The following is a 22,168-nucleotide window of genomic DNA, read 5'->3' on the forward strand; positions in this document are numbered from 1 at the left end:
TATTACAAGCTCTCACTAATGTTTGTTAAGTTTGTCCTGTTCCTGGGAAAGGGCATCCACTTCCACAGCCCTGTCACCTCCACTTCCATTTCACAGTTCAAAGGCCAGACGCTGGACCCTGGCCTGATGCTCCAGAAAGCTCAGCCCCACCACCTCATTTGCAGGAATTTCTAGAGGCACAAGGAAAGAGGACTCTAGTGACAGAAATCCCTCATAGGGGGGAGGGAGGTGAGAAAAGAGGAAATACCAAATGCAGAATGCCTAGCTCTTCTACAGCCCATGAAGCCGCTAGGCTGGATGGGATTAGCTCTGAGGGGGTTGCAGGAGAGATGAGTGTGAGTGTGTGGGTATTGCTGGCCTTTGATGGCTTGGACTCCTGGGTCATCTGGTCTGCTATGGGTCTCAGATCAACATCGGGAAGAAAGGGAGGCCTCATGCCCGTCAGGCATCCTAGAATAAACCTGGGCGGTGGGCGTTGACCCCTGAGGAATGTCTGTTCCGTAGTCCTTTAGGTCTGGTCCTGAAAGAGAAAAGGGCGCCAGCGCTGCTGCACCGGAACACTGGTCTTTCCACTCCAGAATGAATCTGTGGCTGGTGGGACGGTTCCACCAAAGACACCTGCGAAGAGTGGGCCCTGGGTTGAAGTGGGTGAGGGCGAGATTGTCTGAAGCAGTCACGGCGAACCTCCCAGCTCAGGACATACAGGACCATGCTGCCACTCTGACAGTGACTCAACGGGCTGCCGCGAGGATCTCCGAGGCACCGGGAAAGCAGGGTGCTGTGGTGCTGTGCCTTGGGTGACTGGGGGTCCCGGATGTTCTGGGAAAACGGGTTGCTGTGATGCCGGGTCCCTAGGACTTTGAGGTCTTGAGTGTGAATCTATGGAAAAGAAGAGGAGCGCAGCCCCCACCTCCATTCCACACCCCCTCCCCGCTTATAAATAACCCCAAGTGTCACTTCAAAGGACACCGGGAGCACGGGATGGGGGGCTAACGGGGTCGGCGGGCCCCGCACACCACGCCCCCCACCCCAGGCGACTTTGCATAAATAAACAAACCCCAGCCGCGGCCCCGCAGGAGGCGGAGGAGGAGCGGGAGGAGGGCGAGGGAGGAGGGCGAGGGAGGGGCGCGGGAGATTAGTTTGGGAAGTAGCGCTCGGCGCTCATCCGATCCGCGCGGCCGCGCCGGCTGTGTCAAGTTACAGAGGCGCCGGAATCGGCCCCAGCGCGGCTCACTGCGGCCTCGACCCACCTTTGCCCATGGGGCCCTGCATGCGCGCCCCTTCGCCCGGGGACTGACAGCCGCTCTCACTGGGAGACGCAAAAAACCCAGAAGGACCCCGAGCGTCGCACCAACCCGAGGACTCTGAAGAGGGAGCGGGCCAGATCCCCAACTTGGAACATTCTTCGAAATAACTTTTTTTCCTACTTTGGCGTACCCCGTTCGCGCCTGCTGGTGGCTCTTGGCTGTCCCTGACTCCGACTGCTCATTTTCTGTCCTCTTTGGAGAGCAAAGGAAAGGGACGTTCTCCAGCCACGCTGGTCTCCTTTCCCCCTGTCTAGCAGCTTGGACCACGCCTCTTGGATCTCGTTTTTATTTATTCTATTTATTTATTTATTGGCTCTCAAGACGCGAGGGGATGGTGGCGGAGCGCGCCCGTAAAGCGGCAGCCTCCGGTACCCGCGGCCCTGGGGAGCTGGGCGCGCCCGGGCCGGAGACTGTTGCGCTGGCGGAGCAGTGCGCGAGGCTGCCGAGCCCCGGGTGCTGCGGACTGCTGGCGTTGGCGCTGTGCTCGCTGGCTCTCAGCCTGCTTGCCCACTTTCGGACCGCCGAGTTGCAGGCCCGGGTGCTGCGCCTGGAAGCGGAGCGCGGGGAGCAGCAGATGGAGAAAGCTATTTTGGGAAGAGTCAACCAACTGCTGGACGAGGTTTGTGCCCTTTGTTGCTGGCTTTTATCTCCCTCCCGGAGGCGGCCCCTCGCGCAGTCCCGGGACTCCACGAGCCGGTGCGGGCGGGCACGCACTTGCACGGGCGCTCAGGTGGCCTGCAGTGGGACTGCGGGCGGGGACGGCCGTTAAGCTGCCACGATCCAGGGCACCAGGCCGGCAGGCGCGGGACCTCCCAGCTCCGGGCGACCCTAGGGTCTTGCGCTGGGGGCGCCCTGCGCACGCGGTGGTCAGGTGGAGGAAGTCAGGGCGCGCGAAAGGTGCGCGGAGGCAGCCTGGGCTGGAGGGGGAAGTGGGCTGCGGGAGGCTTGCCGGGCTGTTGCGGTCCTCTCCACACCAAGAGGGTGGGTGCTGCCTGGTTTTTATGATCACATTTGGAAGCAGGGCAAGGGAGTAAGCCATTTAAGGACCTAAAGGGACAGTGTCTAAAGCGGCTTACTCTTAGCTAGCCCCTGGTTGCTGTTCCTGGCCCCTAGGGCCCAAGTGGAGTTGTGTGGCTCTGTCCTCCTTGGGGTCCTATGACCCTTCCGGCTGTGGCCTCTGGAATGGTCCTAATTCTCCCCTCCCCCTGCAGCTGGGAAGTGGATGCAGCCCTCTCTCCTTGTCCCCAAATGCGCTTCATCCCTGGGAGTTACTAACGGGTCTCTTCACTGGGGCAATCCTGAGAGTGTGCACGGAAGTGGCATTCTCCCGGGCGAGGTAGGAAATAGACTGTAGTGGAGCCGGGTGTGGGTGATACGGAGGGGAAGCTGTGCTTCAAGGTGGAGAGGGCTGGTGCCTAAGAGAGTCTGAGCAGCACAATGGGAAGGAAGTGAGATAGTAACCAACAGGGTGTTGAAGGCAGCAGCCCCGGGTTTTGTACCCACCTTAGGATTTATTTGGATGCTGTGCAACCTGGGAAAAACTACGGTAACCTCTCGGAGCACACAGAATGATGGCAAGTATTAGTCAGGCTCTTAGGTTGTGTCTCTTGCAATTAGGTTTCTCTGGGGTGCCACCCCCTAGGCGGCCCCATGGCGGAAGTCACAGTCCACAGCATAAAGGGTGGCCCCGGACAAGTCCCTGCTGTGTGAGTGGTGCTCCACTGCTCCTACTACAGTCATAACTGGCCAGAACTAAGAAGGCTCAGTCAGGTCACCCACAGTTCCTTGGGCCTGGAGGCAGGCTCTGGGCTCTGGCTGGTTGGCTGAGTATGGGGGCCACTGGCTGGGTTGTGAAGCGGGTGGCAAACAGCCTCTCATGGGCCTTTCTAAGCCCTCCCAGCATCACATCCCCACGCCTCCACGTTGCCCTTCATGTTGCATGCCCAGCTTATGTTTACACTGAGTTCTAGACCCCAGCGCCTAGAACCAAGAAGCACTCCCAAAGATGATCTGAATGACCCACATATTACAGAGGGGGAAACTGAGATCTTGAGAAAGGCTGTGGGCTGCTCAGGACCACGTGGTGACAGGCAGTATTGAGCTAAGCCTCCTGACCCTCTACCCATTCCTCTTGCCACTGTTCGCTGAGAGCTAGCTGCAGAGGGACGGGAACAGCTGCCTGGGAACACCACAGTCTTCCTGAACGTGAGTGGGGCATGGAAAGAGAGTGAGTAGGCAGCACGTGTGGGGAACACAACAGCAATGGAGGGAAAGTGGTTAGGAGTTGTCTTGCAAACAACATAATGTGATGGTGCAGGCAACCAGGGTGGGCTTCCTGAGGAGGTGACTTTTAGGACAAGATGAAACGTGAACAGGAGTTCACCTGGCACAAGGGGCCAAGCATCAGGCTTTGTGTTAAGACATGACCACTCCAGGGAACAGCTTCTGACTGGAGGAGCCGGAGATTGGGGCTGAGCTGCAATAAGGAATGACCTAAACCCTGGGGACTGGGGAGAGTGGCTTGGTTGAAGGTGAGGTTGGATGCGATGAACAACCCCAGTCACAAAGGGCCTGAGAGATTGCCAGATGGGTAAAGGGGAAATGGGGAGCTAGTTGCCAAAGGATTGAATAGGAGAAGTTTACGTCTCTCAAATGGGAATTAGGGCCAACAGGAGGCTGTTTGGGGACCGTGGCCTGGAGTGATGTTGGGGACAGGGCGGAGAGGACATGTTGGCCTCAGGGGTGATGACCCTTGGAGACAGTAATCAGGGAGCTGTCCTGTCATGGAACCCGGCAAATATGGAGCCTGTAGTTTGGGAGCTGCTGGAGGGACATTCAAAGGCCGCATGGTCTCATACAGTAATCACTAGCATATGTGACTTGGAATGAAATAAAAATTGAGCTGGAGTCCCTCAAGCAGGCATTAGATACAGTGACAGTCTCTATGGGGAGGCACTGAGGAGGCTGTGTCAGCCAAAATGGCCTGCCTGAAACAACGCAAGGGAGGAAGGGCTTGTGTTGGCTCTCGGTTTGGGAGGTTTCAGTCCCTGTGGCGGGAGGGGGCAGAAGAACCCTCTCTGTGTGTCTCCAGGTCCCTGAGGACCTCCAGGCACTGCCGCTTTGCCCAGTCTTCTCTGCCCTGACTTAATCCTCTCTGGAGTTGACCTCCCAGACACACCCAAGGGTACGTCTCCATCCTCTAGACTGTCCTTGATTCATTCAAGTTGATAAGGTCAGTCACTACAATAGGCAACTGGAGGAGGACCCACCCTTTGTTTCTCTTTCCACAGGGGTGTTCTCCCAAGTATAGGCAAAGAACAAGAGAGAGAGAGGCGAGTGCTGACAAGATGGCTCAGTGGGTAAAAGAGCTTGCTGAGGAACCCTGATGACCTGAGTTTAATCCCCGGAACCCTCAGACTTCCAGCTTCCACAGGAGTGCTTGTGCATACACACTTAAGCACACACACACACACACACACACACACGTGATAAAGAATTCTTCAGTTAATAAATAAGGAATAGGTGAGGCTAGACCAGGATATGAGAGAGATAGTGCTCAACTGTTTCAAAACATTTTTGTGAAATGGCCATGAAGTGAGACAAGGAGCGAGAGGGTTTAGGGACTAAGATTAAATTCCGCTGCTGTGTGACTAGAGTGAGGCACACCACCCCCTGCAGTTAGGTTTCTTCTCTGCTAAATCCAGGCTCCCGCTCTCTCCTGGGATTGCTGTGAGGCCCTCAGGAGGTGGCAGACAACAAAATGCATGAAGGAATGGCCCGACCAGCAGGAGGTGATGAGGCAGAGGGAAGGCTCCGGTCCTGGGGCAGAAGAGCCCGAGCCCCTCCTTGACTTCAGAAGGGGCCTGTGTGCCGGTTTGCTGGGTCTCTGAAATCCAGGGAGACACTAAGAGAAGTATGCCAAGGACAGAGATAGACGGTTTTGTTTTGTTTTGTTTTTGAGACTGGGTTTCTCTGTGTAACCTGGAATTCACAAGAGATCCACCTGCCTCTGCCTGGGATTAAAGGTGTGCGCCACCACACCCCAGCCACACACACCAGGCTGAGTTTGTAGATCTGAGAAAGAGCGACCTGGGAGGGAGGCCAAGAAGAAGGACCTAGTAAGAAAGGACACTTGGGAAGAAGTGAGCAAGGGCAGATTGGAGAGGCCCAGACCCTGGCGGATGGGTTATCAGTGGGAGAAGACCTGGGGATTGGGAGTGAGGTTTGACTCCCTGCCAGTGCCTCTCTATGGTCTGGGACCCTTAATGAGCACTCCAGCTGCCTGACAGTTGATTTCCTTGCTGTGAATAAAGAGGTTGGAATGTCCCAAATGGAGAAAATCAAATGACACCTAGGCTAGAACTGGGCAGGAGATGGGGGAGAGGAGGAGAGAAAGAGAGGGAGGGGCAGGATTGAGATTGAAAACAGCCAGATTCATTTTGGAGGCCCAGGACTGGGGGTTACGGAGGTGTCTTGCAGCCCCAGGCCTAGGGACTCTGAGGGAGGCCACAGACTCTCACTCCAGTGACAGTACTGTTCCCAGTACCTTTGATGTCCTTGACCCTTGGAGTGGCTCATAGGGTGCACCAGGAGGGCATCCTCCCCACTCTGAAGCAACTGGCACGATCCTCCCTATGCCACTTTATAGATAAGGAAACCAGGGTCGCTGAACCTCCCTCCCACTTTCTGTGACTCATTTCTTCCACCTTGGGGAATCCTTGGGAAAGGAAATAGTAGAAACTTCCGGGCCAAGATGTTTGACGAAGTGCAGGCAGCCCCCCACGCCCCTGAAAGGACTGGCTTATGAGAATGGCTCACATCTATAGGGTAGGTGCACAGGGACCTTTTATTGGGCTATTGAGAGAAGAGATCAAAGCGGTGGCAAAGAGATGAAAACACTGGGCTGTGGACAGAGGTGGGCTCTGAAGGGAGCAGGCTGCGTGACAAGACAGGGTGGGCTACATGTGCAGTGGTGTCCCGGGTACGCAGCTGCCTGAGCCTCAGGAAGCAAACAGGCCTCAGGCATGCTCCAGCCAAGCCCAGCATCCCACTGAGTCTATCCCACTTTGCTGCCCCCTTTTGTGCCGGGAGTGAAGTTCCGGGCCCTTGTGGTGCACCGGGAAGACAGGTCCAAAAGAGTTTCCTCGCACTAGCATCCGAGGGCCAGGGAGAGATGTATGGGGAGTGTCTCCTCTATGGCATCCCTTTTGCTCTCTAGTTAGCTGCTAGTTTATTGGTAGTCACTCCACGACACAATGTGTGCGAGCTCCCATTCCACGGTCTTTAGCAGGCGTGGCTTTCCTGGCAAGCTGAGCAGGGCCCTGAGTCTTGCAGCAATGAGTGCTCCGGGAAGCTTCGAAGAACTAGCAAGAGTTGATGTTCCAAGTGGAGAGACTTGAAGTTTTGTTTTGTTTTAAACACCAAGTTTTCTCAGGATGGATCAAGTCAAGGAGCGTTGTCACAGTGTCTGTGCTTGTCGGCTAGCTCCAAACACGGATGAAGGCTCCCTGGGTGAGCCACGCCTTGCCGGAAGGTGGCGGGAAGCGAAAGTGTCAAAACAAAGTTCTATCTGCCGGAAACCAGTTTCACAGTTTGATCACTCCCAGAAAGATGTCTTTTCCCCTTACCCAAATCCTTCTAGATTCTTCTCAGTGTCCTCTGGAGAGATCTCTGGAGCCATGAGAACCCTCTCCCTGCTCTGACTTGCCTGTGGCACTTCCTGGATATGCCTGAAATGACATTTTGCTCAGAGAAAGGAAATGCAGACCCAGCACACAGTTCTGGCTTCCCTGCCCAGTGGTGGCAGACATTACTAATCGCTCAGTGAACATCCCTGAGCCTGCTTAGACCTCTTAGTCCTTCTCCACCCAGGGCTCCAGGCTGTACTCCCAGCCCACTGGAGCCAACACACCAGGCAAAGCCTACTGGCCATCTGTGACTTAGCCCCAGCCACCTGGGCCAGGCTCAGCAGCCTCCTCTGCCCTGGTAACAGGGGCAGAGACTCATTAGTATCCAGGCTTGTTGTTGAGCATGGCCTGGGACTTTGCAAGTGGTGGACAGATTTTACCAGCCAACTGATTTAAGATCACATGTGTATATACACGTATGGAGACAAGATAACACTCTGAAGGTTGTGTGTGGCGGGGGGTTAGGGCTTGCCAAGCAGGCTAGGCTGACTGGCCAGTGATGCCCATGGATCTTCTTGCCTCTGCCTCACCAGGGCTGGGATCACAAGCACACACCCCCCCCCCATGCACAGCCCCTGTGTTTTACTTTAACACGGGTTCTAGGAATCCAACCCAGGTCCTCATGCTTGCTTAGCACTTTAGCAACTGAGCTCTCTCCCCCCTGCATCCCATTGGGATCTTGCCAGAGGCTAGGGAAGGTGTCCCAGCCAACTGAGCCTTGCCTACTTCCAGCCCCAGCTGTGGCTCAGCATTTGCTCCCACAGTGTCCCAGAGAGAGGGGCTTCAGAACAGCCAGCTGAGGGTGCAGTGTTCTGGCCCCATGCCTGGCCCCGGCTGGAGGGTGAGGGTGACTCCGTGTGATCTATTCTGCCTGGGTGAAGCAGCTGGGCATCTGCCCCTCTGGCCCCCACCCCAGGGGGAGTGTTCTATCGTCTCCTTCCCAGAATGCTTGGAAACATTTTGCAGGGCTGGGATGGGGTGTCTGTGTGTGCAAAATAATGTGACAGGCAAGCCACAGCATTTGGTGTCACAGGGACCTCTGCCACTAGTTGGGTGAAACTTGGGGTCCTGATTAGAAAACTACTAATTGGCAGTGTTCTCTGCAATCAGGTGAGATCATCCGGGCATGGTTACTGTAGCCACAGCCACGCCCCCTCCCTCATCAAGGGTGACAAGGCAGGCATGCAGGCATCCTCATCACTTACTCATAGCCATGTTTACTGAGGATTTGCTGTGGAGCCGGCACACACTGTTCAGGGCTTGGCATCTGCCGAGGCACCGACACTCTGCAACAATCCTCGGTGCTTTCTGTGTCCTCCATGCCTTTTTGACAGAAGAGCAAAGTTGAAGCCCAGAGAGGTTAAGTGACTTGCCTAAGGTCTCATAGCTAGTCAGTGTGGCCTCTAGCATGTGCTTGCCTGCATGAAGGCCAGGACTAGGGAGGTGTTCAGTTGGGTTTGGCCACTACAGCAGGATGCTTTACTGAATTGGCTTGGTGCCGGGCTTGTGTTACTGGCTATAGTAAGATTGGCTCCAAGGGTGCTGCTTCTTTCATCTAGCCTTGGTGAGGCAGGCCCTAAGAAGAGTCCCCATCCTGTCCTGACCTCAGCAGTGCTGTTCACTGTGAGGGTAGGTTCTTGCTCTTTACACCAGGAAATACCTCATCACAGGTCTGGGCTCACCCGATGGACAGAGCCACAGTCTTGGCTCATTCTCTCTGTCCCAGCCCCCCTCCTTCTTTCCCCCCTCCCCCACCTATCTCTGTGCATGTGCCCTGAGCAGCCAGTGAGGGGACTAAACAGGCTTCCTCAGAGGAAACTGAGGTCCAGGGCTGAGGAGGACTGAGCCAAGCTAGGGACACTCAGGAGGTGGCTGCTGACAGCCAGGCCCCCCTAGCCCTGCAGCTGGGCACAAAAGGGGTGGAACTGCCTGGGAGAAGCAGGGCAGCCTCCTTGGGAACACTGGACTCCTGTCTCTCCTCTGGAGGCTATTGTGGGGTTCTGGGAAACCCCACATGGCTGGAGTCCACTCCGGATGGACCTCTTTAGCCCATTCCTTTCCTGACCCAACCCCAGGCTCACTGGCCTCTTCCTTTTCCTCCCTTGTCTTCTCCCTCCTTCCCTCTCTTTCTCAGACTCTCCCTGCCTGTCAGCCTCCCCGGGGAGCCTCATTTTTACCTGGTGTGTAAGCTGCCCCGGCATCTGTCCTGGGCCCCTGACAGCAATGAGAGTTCAATCCCAGCTATCCGCTGCGCTCTGGTGTTCTCCCAGGCCGTCTGCAGAGAGTCGGGCTTTGATTACTGCGCTTGTCGAAAGGCCAGGAGAATGCTGAAGAGAACATAGTGAACAGGCGCTCCCGGGGCCTCCCTTCCCCTGCCCTCTGGACCCGTGATAAGATCCCTAGGCCTGGCAGAAGGAGAAGCTACTGGGGAGACCCAAGAGTGGTCCTGCTGCCTCCAGCCCACCACACCCCCAGGCCTCACAGGGAAAGGAACAAGCTCTCAGAACACGCGCTTACACTCCCCTGTGGTGGGGAGCTCACCATCAATGTTATTATGACGTGACTATTCCAGGTCAGATCTCACCCTTCATGTGTTCCTCATCTTGCCAGAGCGCCAGATCCTTCTCCCACTGCCACCACTGACTTCCAGCACGAATGAAAAGCACCTAAAGTTAAATCGAAGGGGGAGGGCTCTGCCCACCCTTACAGGGCTCATCTGTGAGCTCCAGCCTCCCACAGACCTGTTTTCTTCCCCATCACTATCCAGCCTCGCTCTCTTCACAGCTCAGCTGCTTATTCCACACAAAGTGACCATGCGGTCATGCCGTGTCACGGTGGAAACTTCAGTCCTGTTGCTCTCTGCCCAGAGGCGGCTCGCCTGCCCTGGCTTCCGGAGCTGTGTTGACCTGTGCTGCTCAGACTCTGCGTCCAGATGGTTGGGTTCAAGTCCACGTGGGCTGTGCGAGCTCAAGCAAGTTGATACACCTCTCTGTGCCTTGAGCTGCACCTGCATACGAGGGGGGTGATAATCATAAAAATATCAAAGAGCCCCACTATGAGGGCTCTTTCTAGACTTAAAAAATTAGGAGCCAGGGGGATGGCTCAGTCTATGGAGTGCTTTGCCAAGAAAGCATGGATCCTTAGCGTCCTTGCTTTCTGCCTGTTTGTTTTGTTTTTTTAAAGCCAGACGTGATGGCACATGTCTATGACACTAGCCCTGGGTGAGTGGAAATAGGAAGATTCCTGGAGCCCTCTGGCTAGCCATCCTAGCCAAGTCAGTGAGCCTGGTACAGGAAGAGATTGCATAAAAAAATAAGTCAGAAAGCAAGTGAGGACCACACCACTCATGTCAACATCTGGTCTTTTATACTTACCCACGTGCACTTCTGCCAACACACACACACTCCACATACGTGCATATACACATATATACAAACACATACATATACATACACATAGTCACACACATAAACACCTATACATACGAACATGCATACATACATATAAATACACATACACGCTCACGTGTACAAACATACATATTTATACGTACATACATACACACACACAGTCACACACATGGAGTTAATGTGTTTTGAGATGCTCCTGGTATTCAGCTAACAGATATTTTTACCTCCATCTATCACAGATATGGTATGAAGGGGGTGTGGGCTCCAAGCCAGGCTTCCTGGGTTCTAGTCTCGCTTAACCCTCTGTGCCTCAGACCCCTGCCTGTGAGATGGGTTGTGACACATGCAGGACGGGCGACTAGACAGGAAGTTTGCCTGGTTTCCGAGAAGAGTGCCACTGTGCTGGCTTCCAGTCATCCTCAGCACTTGCCCCTCGCCCGGCTGTCTGCCTCAGCTGTCACCTCCCTGTGATGGGCCAGAGCAGTGTGTGACTAGCTCTTGGCCACTCACTCCTCTGCTACATCCGCATTCACAATGGGGTTGTGGATTGTTTTGTGTGCGTTCCCCTGGGCCAGCTTCTGGGTCCCATTGATTCCGAGCAGTCTGCAAAGCGCATAGCTGTTCTCTAGTCCTTTCGTGTGTGTGTGTGTGTGTGTGTGTGTGTGTGTGTGAGTGAAAAGCAGCCTTAGCTCTTCTTATCTGGGACTCTTGTCCCTGGACCAGCGCCCTCAGTGGCCTGGCTTCATTTCCCTGGGTTCCTGAGGTGCTTGTATCCCTTGCCAAGCTACCCCCACCCACAGCCAGTGCAGGACCTAGCTAACTCCTTGACTCCCCAGAGGCAACAGGCAGACCCGGGGTTAGCTGGAAAGAAGGGCTTCCCCATATGAAGTCTGGAGTGGCCACACACAGGTACAGGCAGCTCCCTTCCCTGGGCTTAAGGAAAGGCTGCACAGGTGCCCAGAGACCCTTCTGCCCCAGCCTCCTGCCCTGGAGTCTGTGATCAGGCGCCAAGCTCTCACACAAACACTGGAGGGAGAAAGACAGCTCCTTGGGCTCCTTGTGGCCCCCAGCCCTGGAGCAGTCTGGGAGAGTCTATTTGGGGTTGAGTGGGTGTGGGTGGGTGTGTGGGTGTCTGAGTTTCCTCTGCTTTGATTTCACCCAACTAGCAGATTTGCTGCAGCCCCAGGGCCTGCAGACACTCACAAGCCTGTCCCTTTCCTGGCACTCTTCTGTGCCTTCCCCCCCCCCCCCGCAGCCCTCTTCTGTGCCCCACTACTCCCCCTCGCTCCCCCCCAATATTCTCCCATCCCTGCCCCCATTCTGGGTTTGCACCACACAGCTAGCGTTGGGCTGCTGGTTTGAGCCTCTGCTCTCCACTGTGGGTACTACCCAGGCCCAGCCCACAGTCACGGGGCAGGCCAGAGAGAGAGATTGTCTTGCTGGGCAATGTCCACAGCCATTTTCTCTTCTGACCCCCAGAGTTAACTGGAGAGCCCCAGGAGGGAAAGGGCACAGCAAGCACAGGACAATTAGTACTGACCCCGTTGGTACCCGTGGGTAGCACGGGGACACCAGCCCCTCTGTGGCAGGAGGAAAGCCACATCCACTCAGGACAGAGCTGGCCCACACCACAGCAGCCGAGCAGTCACTAGACTTCCTCAAGGCCAGAGTCTCTTCTTGCTGTCCCATCCTCTAGCGGTTCAGTTGTCCGGTTGGTGCAGCAGATAACTAATCCATGCCCACTTTATGGCTGAGGGTATTGAAGCCCAGATGTTTTGTCTGTTGCTTAGAAACCTTAACGGGGCAGTTGGGATGGAACCCACACACCTGGCCCCACCCCCTCAGCTCAAGCTCCTTTCCATACTGCAGAGCTGCACAGAGAAGAGGTGACTCACTGGAGTCTGTGCCAGATCCAGAGAGTCCCAAGGGCAGGTAGGAGCCATGTGGTCATTTATAAAAATTAATTACTTTGTGGCATTTCCCCCTAAAATCCTTATCACTATGCATAGTGAGGAGTGTATGTTAGGGGTCATTAAAAAAAAAATCCGGGTGGTGGCAGTGAATGTCTTTAAACCCAGCACTTGAGAGGCAGAGGCAGGTGGATCTCTATGAGGTTGAGGCCAGCCTGGTCTGCAGAACAAGCTCCAGGACAGCCAGGGATACAGAGAGAAACCCTGTCTCAAGAAACATAAATAAGGAAACATCAATAAATTAATTCAATAATTCTTTTTGAGGGGTGACTGGGAGCTTTATTTTTGACCAGAGAGAAATCAAAGAGAACAGCCTGCTCTGCCTCCTGCCTGCTGGGATTAAAAGCATGCGTCCAAGCCTGCCCTCAAATGTTTTTAAGACAGGGTTTCGTGTAACTCAGGTAGCTTCAGATGTGGTGTGTAGTGGAGAATGACCCTGGACTTCTGGTCCTACCTACCGCCTCTGCCTTCTAAGTGTCTGGGTTAGACGCATGGATCACCATGCTCAGTTTATTGCCTACTGGAAATTGAACCCAGGGCTCTGTATTGCTATGTGTATATGTAACATGTAACAGTGTACATGTTAGCACTCTGCTCACCCACTTTGGTGGCATCTTGTCTGGGACAGTCTCTCTGCGTAGCCTAGGTTAGCCTCCAAGTTGCAGTGATCCTCCTGTGTGCTGGGAATATGAACACGCCCCACTAGACCTGGCATTTTAATTTTTCTTTCTGGTGCAGGGGATTTCAGCCACAGCCTCATTCATATCCCAGGCAAACACTTTAGGCCCCCCTGGCTCCAGCCCAACCCCATGGAATGACTCTCAACTACTGTCAATTATCCATGACGCTTGCTGTTTTGCTGCACTGTCACTCTGCCTCGGCACCTGGGCAGACCCTGGAGTGACAGTCACATTGGGCCATTGGCCTCACTGCTCTCTACTGCCATCAGGATCCCTGTGTAACAGACGCCAGGGTTGGGCAGGCACCTGGTCCCTTTAAGAGTCCAGAGCGAGGACATGGGGAGTGACTGGCCCCTAAGCCTAAGCTGGGCTGGAACTGTGTTCTCTGGGGAAGCGAGTGGCTGCCTGGCATCTTCCCTTTGATACTGACACCGGCATTTTAATAGCTGCGACCCATCAGGCTGGTGGTGTTTCAACCCTGGCTGCACAGGGCATTCCAGGAGGCTCTGGCTACCAGCCAAGAGAGCAAAAGGGCCTCTCTGTGTAAAGGGGCTGGGGTCCATCCCCCCACCAGAACTGCAGAAAGGGTCCCACCCACCTCCAGCCTGCCTCTGGGGTCTCTCACGAGGGCCTCCAATTCTGATACTTAAGGGGCCAGAGCTAATGGGTTAAGCAACCAATGCCGGCCACTTGGAGAATGTGTCTTGGTGACCTGGGTCACTGATTCCCATCTGAGTGGGGTTGGCCCACACATAGCACCTGACTGAGTGAGTCAGAGCCCATGGCCTCTAGCCCCCTGCTGCAGCAGGGGTTGAGTCAAGCTTACTGTGACATCTGATTTGTAAACAGCCGGGGTTTACTAAATGCCTGCTGTGAGTCAGACTCTGTTGTAGGCACTGGGCACAGGGTGACAAAGAGCACGGAATGTATGGTTCATCTTCCTGTGGAATGTGCCTTCTGTTGGCAAAGGGGAGACAATAAATGAGAGAGAAAACTGTAAAGAAGAAAATAAAGGAGGAAAGGGGACAAGAAGTATGTAGGGCTGGGGACAGGAAGCAAGGAGGGTCTCATCAGGAGAATGCCAAGTGGACAGCTTGAAAAAGAGCATCCTAGAAAGAGAGTAAGCAGTAGTGCAAAGGTCCTGGGGTAGGAGGGAGCCTGGAGAGACGGAGACTAGGGCAGCTGCTGAGAATGGGGCTGCTGGGTCCAGGTTGGATGTGGGTGTGGGCAGTAGATTTTGAAGGTCATTGGGCTTGAGTTGTGTCTAGAGCAGGTGGCAGTGCTGGGGTTGGGGAAAAAGGCTGATGCCCTGTGTCCACGAGGCGGAGGATGGAGGTGTTCGCTGGCTGGGTGTGGTGGGAAGGGAGTCATCGGTGCCGTGTTGAAGAGTGGGAGAAACTGAGCTGGCTCTGACGAGACTTGTATGGGAGGGATAAGGCAGCAGGCTGGGAGCTCAGTCTAAGGAGACCTGCTCAAAGGTGGCAAAGAGTAACTTGTCAGAAAAGCAGCTGGTCATATGCCCCAGAGGAAGGTCTAGGCTAGAGGTGGGGATATGGGGCTGTCCTTAATCTTTATAGTGGTTTAAGTGAGAATAGACCCTATAGGCTCATATATTTGAATGCTTAGTCTCCAGGGAGTAGAACTGTTTGAATGGATTAGAAGGATTAGGAAGTGTGGCCTGGTTGGAGGAAGTGTGTCACTGAAGGTGGACTTTGGAGTTTCAAAAGTCCATGCCAGGCTCAGGCGCGCGCTCTCTCTCTCTCTCTCTCTCTCTCTCTTTCCTGCTTTCCCGCTCTCTTGCTCTCACTTTCTGGCTCTCGCTCTCTCAGTCTCTCTGATTGAGGATCAGGATGTAACTCTCAGCTACTTCTCCAGCACCATGTTTGCTTGCCACCACACTCCCTGCATGATCATAACAGCCTAAGCCTCTGAAACTGTAAGAAGCCCCAGTGAGATGCTTTCTTTTAGAAGAGTTGCCTTGACCATCGTGTCTCTTCACAGCAATACAACACCAAGACACCCATAGACAACACTGAAGACCTTAGACTAGGCAATGTCTTGGAGAGCCAGTGTATAGAGGACAGAGGTCAGGCCCTGGACCATGGCCCTGTGTCCTGAAACATTTAGGTGGTGAGTAGGTAAGATGGACCCAGCAAAGGAGAAAGAGAGGGAACAGCCAGGGTAGAAGAAGTGGGATGTAGAAAGCATGGCTTCCTGGGAGCCAAGTGCAGAACTGTTTGCACAGAGGAGGGGGAGGAGAAGTGTGTAAATACTGCCACAAGTCAAGGAGGATGAGGATTGACCACCAGACTCAGTATCCCAGAGGGGTGATCAGCAACCGAAAGGAAAGCTTCCCCCAGGTGGGGAGGGGTGAAGGTAGCCAGGTATACTGTCGGTTTTGACAGAAGCTAGAGACATCAGAGAGGAAGGAGCATCTTTGAGAAAATGCCTCATGAGATCTACCTGTACGGCATTTTCTCAACTAATGATCAGTAGGAGAGGGGGGTTATGCTGTTGGGGGAAGGCTGTGGAAGGAGTTTGAAACTGGGCTGGAAAAGTTGTTGAATACTTGAGCTTACCAGGCTGATCTGTGGGGTCTCGGAAGAGGATGATGAAGGCGGTGCAGACAGTGGAGGCCAGCTTATGAAGCTTCAGAAGGACGTTCTTCAAAGATCCTGTCATGGCTTTTATGTGATATTTGGAATTGAGCATCTCTGGTGTCTGGTGAGCTGTGATTAACAAGAGGCCAGTGCCACTCAAGTGAACCCTTTATTTTGCTGGGACAGTCAAAGCTCTTCAGCTAGAGCTAAGAAAGTAGCAGGAATTAAGAGCCCAGCATCATGGAGGTGAATCTTTGGGGATTATCCAGAGGAGCCAAGGCTGTAGCTCATGTGGCAGGCCAAAGTCGGTAAATGTGTTAGAGTCACTCACATGTTACTGGTCTTGGCAACATGTTACTGGACTGACAGGGTCATGGGCCGCAGCTAAGGCTTAGCACCACCAGAGGCCAGATGAGGCCACTGGTGAAGAAGGTACAGCTTCAGCTGAAGTGGAGACCCTAAGATTGATGGGGTCATGGGGAAAAGTTGAGGCTTGCTGCCTTGTGGCAGGGTCAGAAAACACAGGCTGCTGGTCATGGTGCAACCTGTGGAGATGCCAGGACCAGAGGATGACCATTAAGGACAGCTGTGGTATGGAACTGACCTAAAGCCTATGAAACACACAGTGTGTGCTGTGAGTGACAGAGCTGGAGAAGTAGAGACTCAGTCAACCCCGGAGCTACCCAGGCTGACCACCTAGCGAGGTGTGGTGGTCTGAAGAGGAATGGCCCCATAGACTCATGTGTTTTAGTGCTTGACCCAGAGGGAGTGACACTGTTAGGAGGTATGGCCTTCTTGGAGTAGGTGGCCTTGTTGGAGGAAGCAGCTTTAGGGTGTCACATATATGCCTGTGTGTGTATGCGTGCGCGTGCACGCTCACGCTACATTCAGTGCAACACAGTCTCCTTCTGCTGCTTTTGGATCAAGATGTAGAACTCTTGGCTCCATCTCCAGCAATATGTTGGACTTTATGTTGCCATGCTTCCTACCATGTCTACAGTAATAGACTAAACTTCTGAAACTATAAGCCAGCCCCAATTAAATGGTGAACTCCGTAAGAGTTGCCTTGGTCATGGGGTCTTTTTCCAGCACTGGAAACCCTAACTAAGACACAAGGCTCACTTGAGTCTCATGGAAGGCAGATCTCTGTAGTTCAGGGCCAGCCTGGTCTACAAATGGAATTCCAGGACAGCCATGATTGTTACACAGAGAAACCCTGTCTTCAAAGGAAAAAAACAAAAACAAAACAAAACCAAAACCTAAAAGTCCTATGTAAGGCATAAGGCATACAGCACACTGCCCTCTACAGAGAGGGCCCACAGACACTGGCCCATAAAGACTCTACCATGTGTGGCCACTTTGCACAAAAGTGATTGCTGTCATGTACACACAACTCCTTGGAAGTTGAAGTATCCCACCTCTTTTGGGTCTCCCGAAGCTCTGTGATTTCTCCACCAAGAGGTTTGGTGGAGAGGGGTGATAGCGCCTACTCAGGGACCCCAGACCCCTATCACCCACCCCTGTCCACCTTCCTGTGCTGGCCTTGTGGGGATGAACTTTGCACCTAACTGGAGAAGGAGAACAGCAGCACAGAGCTAAGAAACATGTGCCACTAAGTCACCATGGTAAGCACTAGTTCATAGGACGCTGGGCAGGGCGTGCTGAAGATATCAGATGCCATGATGACCACGATGAGCGTGATCGTGTTTCTTGTCACCCACATGAACAGTGTTTGAGAGTTCTTCAAAGGCCATCAGGCCAGCATGTGGCCAGTGGAGAGCCATGAGCCAGGCAGAGGGCTTCGATCCCAGAACAGTCCCTTCCTCCTCGCCCCTACCCCCTGGCTGGTCCCTCCTCCCACCTACACTCCCCTCCGTGCCCCACACTGACTTCCCAAGGCTTTATGAGCTCCTGGTGATTTTTCGTGTCTTTTTTTGTGCAGAGATGGAAGTTCTACTCACGCAGGCGCCGGGAGGCCCCGAAGATGTCTCCAGGATGCAACTGCCCACCAGGTAAGGAGCCCTGCGAGTGGTTAAGGTCAGACTGGTCTCTCTTGGTCAGCCACCACATCCCAGAAGTCCTTCTTGTGTTCCTGTCCCGCTGGCTCCCACTTCTCATTTAGTTACTTTCCATCTTCCTGTGGATGAGTCTACCTGTCTTTCATCCTTCTCTCCATCCTTCCCTTCTTCCATTCCTCTCTCCCTGCCCCCCCTCCATCCATTCATACACCCATCATTCATTAACCTAAACACATACATTCATTAATTCCTCTGCACAACCAGTACTCTCTGAAGTAGATTAACTGAAAGTGTAGCATTTGGTGGACGTGGTGGCGTTTTGAAATTCATTACGAGCTTTGCAGAGTCTGAGGGAAAATCAGCCCAGTAAATGTGGGGACTCTTCTCACCACGCCTCTGTTGTACCTCCGGTTTCTGACAGCATAGTAAGTGCACAAGAATGTGTGTCACCTGAATGAGTGGGTGGCCCCACGGTGCTGAATGTATAAACTGGAGTCAAATTCTGCCTTTGCTGTTTTCTGAGCTTCCACGACCCAGGATGCCACGGGGCCTTGGCTCACGCCGTCTCCTCCTCAACCGTCTCTTTGTGTATTCAAAGCTGTGTGGGGAGCAACTGCTCAGAGCAGGCATCAGGTTTGGTGTTGGGTTCTAGTGCACTGTTACCAGGTAACGCCATTGGTGTGTGAGTGTGTGTGAGGACCCCTCCGGGATTCCGGCCGTCTTCATTAAGCTAATGATAGAAGAGGAGGCGGCACTGTTTGCTTGAGTAGCTGGACTGGACTGTAAGTCTTTGAAGGAACAGAGAGAAAAATGTTAGGGAGACAGAGAGACATGCTTAAATAACTGCTAGAGGCTTTGTCTTGCTCAGGATCTCCTAGTGCACACTGAAGCTTACCTTCCTGTGAAGGGCAGATGGCCCTGGAAAGGCTCCACGTGAGCTCCCTGGCTTCAGAAACTCAAACCCTCCACAGGGTCCCTGAACCAGGGAAGCATGACTGACAGATGTCAAATGTATTAATTGTCTTTTCCCTTGCTGTGACCAAATAACTGGCAGGAAGCACCTTAGGGGAAGAAGGGCTTGTTTTGGCTCACAGTTGGAGAAAGTGCCCATCATGATGGTCAAGGCCTGACCACAGGATCAGCCCATTTAGGGCAGCAAGAGGCTATTCGGCCATATCCCAGAAGATTGGGGGAGGGGAGGGAGCGAAGTAGGTTCTCGGCTTTTTTTTTCTTTTTCTATTCATTCTGGAATCCTAGCCTGTGGGGATGGTGCCCAGGGTGGGTCTAGCTGAGCCTCTCTGGAAATGCCCTCCCAGACACACCCAGATATGTGTTTCCATGCTGAGTCTAAACCCACTGTACCTGACAGTAATGACTAGCCAGCATGCTAAGCATACAAGCAGTGGAGGTTCGTGGTAGCCAGATGTGAATGGGATGGTGCACTATCCAGAAGTGAGGGTGTGATAAGGGTCACTGGTCAATCACAAGCTGCTTGCCTGCATTAATTAAAGGGGTGTCCAGAACCCCAGGAGGCCAGCTTCTCTCTCTGAGCTTGGGAGATTGGGCCCTGGAGTCCAAGAAAGCTTTGTGCTAGATCTGTGAGATGCCAAAATTAAGGAGCTGAAATGTAGGTGATGATGAGGTGACAGGGTCTGGGCAGGTTCCTGGGGCTTCCCAAGTTCTGTGTGATTTTGCCTGTTGTCTTAGACAAGAGTGGTACCATGGAAGACAGGTTTGAAATCTATCTCTGACATTTAGCTGCTGTGTAGCCCTTCAGAGTTTCTGAACTATGTGCCTCAGTTGCTTTGTTTGAAACAAGGATAAAGGCCACTGGGCTTGTTACCCGACTTGTTAGTGCCTTGCCTGATATTAAGCATTATTATTATTATTATTATTATTATTATTATTATTAAATTTCCTCAGTTGTCTCTTGTCTCAACTATCATATCCTGGCATTGGGGACAGTGTTGGCTGGTAGTCACCGGCCACTGCTGACGAGAGAAAGCAGAGGCATTGCACCCCACGGCAAAAGAATTCCCTTAACAAGACTCTCAACTGCTCTACCTAACAGCCACTCTTGTCACTGTCCCCAGGTGACACCTACTGTGTGCAAGCAGTAGGTGCCTCATAGTGGTGGGGATCCTCCCTCAAGATGATAAAGAACGGCTGGGAATGTGGCTCCACTGGCGGGGTGCAGCGTGCGTGAAGCCCTGGGTTCTGCCCCCAGCACATATGTGCCAAGTGTGGTGGCTCGTTCGTATAATTCCAGCACTCAGGAGGTGGAGGCAGGAGGATCATCAAGGCCATCTTCTGCTTCACAGTGAGTCAGAGGCTAGCCCGGGACTCACAAGATGAGACCCTGCTGTGAAAAACAAAACAAAAACTCATGGTCAGAAGAGGTGAGGGGAAATCGAGCATTCCTGATGCATGCAAGGCCTCAAATGGATCAGGGAAGCCCTCCCCAACCCCCACCTGTACCTGAACCCTTCATTTTAGGTCATTGTCTTGGGGTCAGAGTTTACAAATCTCTTCGTGGCTCCTGATGCTATTGTAAAATATACAAACACAAATTATTATACTGTATACCCTTGTATATGGTAATTGCTCAATGAATGTTGATAAATCAATGGTTAGAGCTTTCCTCCTAATCTCCACCCATCATAAATACACTTCATCTGTTTCCCTGCATGTACCTTTTTAGTCTTGCCTGTCCTGAAATTGCCTCTGTTGGTCACAGCAAATAAACACTTTCTGCCTACGGTGGCTGATGGCTCAGGTCTTGCAAACCCACTCCTGCCCCCTTTGGCTTCTGTGGTCAAGAGAGGCCAAAGCTGGAGTCCTGTGGTGGGTGTGCTCTTCCCTGTGGCAGCCCTGGGTCCCTGGGCAGCATCCAGAAAGCTCAGGACAATCGAGAGCAGAAAACCTGCCTCCTTCCCTTGACCTCGACAGCATCCTCCTGAGATCCTCCCTCCCCAAAATAGCTCTCTCCTAGCATCCTGCCACATATACTGTTTGCCAGGGCAGTGATGGGCTCACCGCCTTGGGGCAGGATGCCAGAGGTCAAGCCTCAGGGAGGAAGGTCATAACAACCAGAAGTTGAGAAATGGGTGTGGGCCATTCGCAAAGCGCAAGGGCAGGGGGTGGGTCCTGAGAAAAGATATACGTACTGTGGGATTTCCTAGACCACTTGAGGCCAATACAAAGATCAGGGAAATTCACCCATTCTCTGTCCCTGTTCTTACCGACAGATGAGAAGCAGGACAATATAGGCTCCAGCTGGCAAGGAAACAGCTCCTTCAGGCATGTCGTCGTGCTGGAGCTGGGTGGGGCTGGCGCCCAGAGTGCTGCTGTGGGACCCATCCCTTCTGCCTCGGACTGGGAGGCTGGGACATCCAACATTAGTCTGGAGAGTTTGGGCAGCTGCAGTGGGAATGCAGGGAGATGTAGTCCATCCACCGGCATGTCAGTCCCACTGCAGGCACATGGCTGGAAGATGGATGGAAGGGGAGAGGAGAAGTTTGGCCAAGCCAGTGGATGTGGTTCAGACACTCTGTGAGGGCTACTACGAAGGACCAAGAGGCCCCAAGAAGTCTGGAGCACTAAGAGGTGGCATTGGAGGTCAGCCATACAGAACAAGGAAGCAAGCTAGAGGGTATACACCATAAGGGTACAGGCTTATCTGCCACTATGACCAGAGTCTAAGTAAGGGGCTTCAGAGGGAAAGTATCCTTTACTGAGTGTGTCACAGGAGCATGGTGCAGGGCAGGGAGGTGGCTCCACTGTGTCCTTTGGTGTCTTCTCTGAAGCCTGGCAGCTGTGTAGGCTTTCACCAGCAGGAAAGGAGCGGGGTGAGCAGGGAGCAGATGGTCAGAAGTTGAGTCAGGTTCCTCCATTTCAGTCCTGTTCGCCTACCTCTGGCAAGACTTTAGTTACAGGATGGCCCAGGGAAAGCCAGGCAGACGTGTGCTAGGTGGCTCACATACAGATAGAACCTTTTAAAAATCATGGGACATGCCTGTAATCTCAGCACCGGTAATATCAGGAGTTCAAGGTAGGCCTCAGCTATATGGCAAGTTCAAGGCCAGCCCCATCTCAAAAAGACAGTAAGTCTTTATTTCCATGGAAGGCAGGAGAAACAACCTTGGAGATCTAGCAATAGTCAGATCTAAGGTCCTTCTAGGGAACACTCAGAACGAAAGCTTTGAGGAATGAGGAGACGGGTTCATCTGGAGTTGACCAGCAGTTTAAGGAAGTGAAGACAGATGAATGAATAAGGATTAGGGTAGAAAACTGCAAAGAGCCAGGCTCAGTTCCTATGTGTTTATGTTGCGGATGATTGACAGCTTGTTATTTACTTTCCTCTCCTTTGATTGAATACCTGACAAAAGCAGCTTAATAGTAGAGAGGCTTATTTTGGCTCACAGTTCGGGATGACACAGTCCATCATTGTGGGCAGCTCTTAGGTTTGGTAGCAGCAGGAATGTGAGTGGCTGTTT

The 22,168-nt window shown here is 53.2% G+C and overlaps 1 protein-coding gene across 1 annotated transcript; it reads left to right on the plus strand.

The window, feature by feature from the left end:
• The first annotated feature begins 1,144 nt into the window (after positions 1–1,144).
• Positions 1,145–21,228, plus strand: LOC132648258 (collagen alpha-1(XIII) chain-like). The gene is made up of 3 exons (XM_060368946.1): positions 1,145–1,926; positions 17,597–17,666; positions 20,921–21,228. The coding sequence occupies exons 1-3, from the start codon at positions 1,639–1,641 to the stop codon at positions 21,226–21,228; spliced, it is 666 nt and encodes a 221-aa protein (XP_060224929.1). The 5' UTR covers positions 1,145–1,638.
• Positions 21,229–22,168: the final 940 nt, after the last annotated feature.

The sequence above is a fragment of the Meriones unguiculatus genome, chromosome 16 (assembly GCF_030254825.1).
Source record: "Meriones unguiculatus strain TT.TT164.6M chromosome 16, Bangor_MerUng_6.1, whole genome shotgun sequence".
Classification (NCBI taxonomy): domain Eukaryota; kingdom Metazoa; phylum Chordata; class Mammalia; order Rodentia; family Muridae; genus Meriones; species Meriones unguiculatus.